General features: G+C 38.0%; 1 protein-coding gene across 1 annotated transcript in view; it reads left to right on the top strand.

Moving 5' to 3' along the window:
• LOC108692038 overlaps nt 1–3972 on the top strand; it is a 102867-nt gene that overhangs the window by 32628 nt on the left and 66267 nt on the right. Inside the window, exon 3 of the mRNA XM_018200135.1 lies at nt 2773–2831. Coding sequence (XP_018055624.1) covers nt 2773–2831 — 59 coding nt within the window. The remainder of the gene's footprint in view (nt 1–2772; nt 2832–3972) is intronic.

A 3972-nucleotide genomic window follows, 5' to 3' on the forward strand; every position in this document is an offset into this window, starting at 1 on the left:
ACACACACACACACACACGCGCGCGCGTGTGTGTGTGCGTGTGTATGTGTGTGTGTATTTATATATTATACATATAAATTAATGTTTTTAACTATTAATAAAATACTCTTCGAAAAAAGAAATATTCAAGATTGAGATGCATGTCTACTCGCTAGATTCAATGATTGCCGAAAACGTGGAGCACATTGCAATTAATAATATCGGTAATTGGTGTATGCGTGCCGCGTGCCGCTGAACTTCAAAGGTCATCGCCTGGCAGCGCGAGTTTAATTAACGCAATCAAATGAAAATATTCATGTACGCGCCGGCGCTGGACTTGGTGTGCGTGCACGTCCGTGTGTCGGCGTGAACCACCAGCTCATTATGCAAAAGTTCTGTGCGTTTCCCGCAATTTCAATATTCGTTCAATTCCCGAAAGGCTCGCAACGGTAAATCGTGGCATTGACACAGATCGCGCGCTTCAAAATCGGATATAACTCGACTTTTCGGTCGGGCGTTTTAAACCGTCGCCGAGTTCAACACGTATACCATATGCTGTAATTAAAATAGTATTTCGATAGGGCGCGCAATGAATGTAACGTGTTTCAGTGCATATTTAATTCTTTAATGCCTCGTATAGGTAAATGAAATTATAACGTGTTTATAGATGTCGAAAATATATATATAATCGTATGTTTATATACGTATCGAAAACTTTCCTATTTAACATTAATGCCAAAGATATTTTGAATGTGTTTCTTACGAGGCTAAAAATACTCGTTCCTATTTGTACTAAATAAAGTCATCTTCGAGAATTGGGAAACATGGCACTTAAAGTGTTAATGACAGTTATATAAAACATACGTTGAAAATGTTTACAGCGTCCTCGCATATAATATGAAAGTTCCTTTCCCCATGTATCGCGGATTTTAATATATAATATATTTCCTTCAGTTGTTACATTGTAGTTGATTGCAAAAAAGTATAAAATTATTCGACTAATCGTGTTATAACATCCTTCGTCTAATTCATGTGAAATAATTGTAAAAAGCAACCTACTTCGAATACTTCAGTTTGTTACAGAGAATAGACAAGTCTGTCTATTCGATATAAAAGCTAACACGATGAATTTTCTTTCCCCCATTCTGAATAATCACGCGTGACTATATACGAGTTATCTTGCGACACTCGATCTAATATCAGACATTAGCATACATCCCGGAAATCGTGCAGCTTTCTGTCGTTAGCTCAGCAGCAATTGGTGTCCTTCGTCACCCTCTACAATTGTCTCGAGAATGCGAGTGGAGGCTCGCACGGTAATTGCGGATCGACATGTCGCGCGTTAATGTCATATCTACACGATTGCGTTTGACGATAACAACGCAAGCTGTGAGACGTGAAAACTAGTGCATTTTTATTTTATGGTCTTCGCCGATATCGATTCGATAAAATTTAAATCGTGCGCTTACAATCATTTGTAGCTAATTGAATAAAAAACGTTATTCGCATCATTACTTTTACACATTCCGACTATCGTAAAAAATGGCATAATCCACTTTTACACATCGCACGAAAAGTCATCATTTCGTCGACGTGTCCCTGACTTATGCATGTCATCGAGAACGACCATAATGGGTTATCAGTAACGGACGACAAAGTTTAAAAGTCGACGATAGTTAAAACTGTCTTTACCATCAAAATCAATGCACGCAGCATTGTCGGAAGTCTATAAGAAAATTATTAGTGAATTCAAACGTTTCGATTTGTTCCTTGATATGTCAAACTCCATTGTTGAGTTCATTGTTGAATCGTGGCACGTCGATTGAGATTTGTAACGCTTAAATTAAGCACGCGGTATATCAGTATCGGACTTTCATTATCGAAGAAGAAATTACAGAAGAAATTGCAACGCTAATTATCCTTCAATTTTCAATTGTTTCTCATCTTCGCAGATTGCCAGTTTCAATATATTTACGCGAGTGCTCGATTGGCGATTTGCGCGATCGTGAGCGATTTATGAGCGGAAGATGAGACATCGAATTATGTCGTTCACGTCGACGCTCGTCGTGGCTCTTTGCAGGCTCTACGCAGAAACGCCTTACGTACCTGAGGTATCCGCCGTAACGCAAATCGGTGCACGCGAGCTCGCTTACCGCGCGCGTACACGCACCCGCGTATTGACACTTCTGCGGTGCAGCGGCGTGTGATGCGCCGACATAAACGTGCACGCTTCGTTGCTGCGACCCAGCGTGCACACGCGCGCGAGTCACGCGCGCGTGAAATCGACCACGTGTGTTCGCCGTCGTCGTTATCGTCATCGTCTACAGCAGAATGAAGACGGACGGATGCAAGGAGTGTGCTGCAGGGAGGAATCGGTCGGAATACATGAACGCATACTAATTAAAAGCCGCATTGTCGTGCATGTCGCGGAAAGATGTGCTAATTACATCTCGAAGGAGAGGTCTTTTACGATCCCCTCACAGATTCGTGAATGAATGAAGCGCGAATCTCGCGCCTGCTTTCTTTCCGCCTCTGAAAGCATCTCCCGGTTCCTCCCACGTGCACTTCTTTGAATCAACGCACTTAAGTACACCTTCGACCCCACATAATATTATACCGGAGACAGTCTCGCAAAATTGCCCGCCTGCTTCCGCCACGGAGGTATTATCTGCGTGCTCATAGCTTAATCGTTATTATATCGATGTTGAAAAAAAAGGAAAAAAAAGAACCACGGCATCATTCGTTAGAAAATACTTACGGCCAGGTTTCTGACACTCCATTTCTTCTGTTTAGATTAACGAATGACGCCGTAGCAGAGGGCTGGTTGGTGCGCGGATACCGGGACGCAAGAGGTGAGTTTAATGTAAAATTGATAGATAGAAATTAATCACACATTGAAATCGATCGAGCGCGCGAGTTTCGCGATTTTGTCGCAATTAATTCATTTCCATGGAATACTATATGTAAGTCATTAGTATTGACTATAACATTAGCTCGAATGTTGCTACTAGGATGTTTAACGTTAGTCATGATTTTGGCGGCTATAGTTGGCCATTAAAAACATGTATGGATGCTCTGTATTTCGAATACTACATCGTAATTTGATTACAAACGTTACATTTCTAATAACGTTTTGTTGTGGTCCAGCATTGGATAAAAATGTTGTTTAATAATTATAATTTATTGTGCATTAATTAATGATGAATGTATGTAGGATAATACAATAATTTATTGATAAGAACGTTACAAATTATTCAAATTATTACAAGTATAGTTTTATTTATTTTACTTTTTGTGATTAATTTGATGTGTATAACGGTTTAAAAAAGCACAGTTTTTAAAATGTATATAAATATGATCGTTTTATATGCGATTGGAGTTACGTAACTCGTGACAAAAAACAGGTATAGAAAGTTATCGATATTCGCATTAAAGAAAAATCGTTAGTGAATATAGTGAAAGTTTGATGAGTTTTTCTTATAGCAACTTATAAATTTATTCTGTTTGTTCTTTTCCTTCTACATTATTTTATAACTACATGAAACACCTTTTGTATTTGGATTTATATCGCTACAGGCGGCGTTGCTTTTTTACGGTCCTATAATTTCATTGTTTTGAATCTATTTTTGAGGTGCAGTCTATATTTTGCGAAATAATTTTAAATGTTTTCGATATAACAATATATATATATACATATCTTATATATTATATTTTATCCATCACACTGTAATATATAAAAACCGTATATGACTAATAATTATGAATATTTCTCATTTTTTTATAATCAGTATTTAATGCAAGAAAGATGACATAGTATACTGCATTCAATGATAACAGCACGTAATAATTGATAATGTTTGTAATAATTAAATAGTAATAATTAAATAGTAGGTACTTCGTATCCATACAAAAATTGTAACTCATTTCCTCTTTCAATCTCTCTCTCTCTCTCTCTCTCTCTCTCTCTCTCTCTCTCTCTCTCTCTCTCTCTCT

Source organism: Atta colombica, unplaced genomic scaffold (genome assembly GCF_001594045.1).
Source record: "Atta colombica isolate Treedump-2 unplaced genomic scaffold, Acol1.0 scaffold58, whole genome shotgun sequence".
Lineage (NCBI taxonomy): Eukaryota > Metazoa > Arthropoda > Insecta > Hymenoptera > Formicidae > Atta > Atta colombica.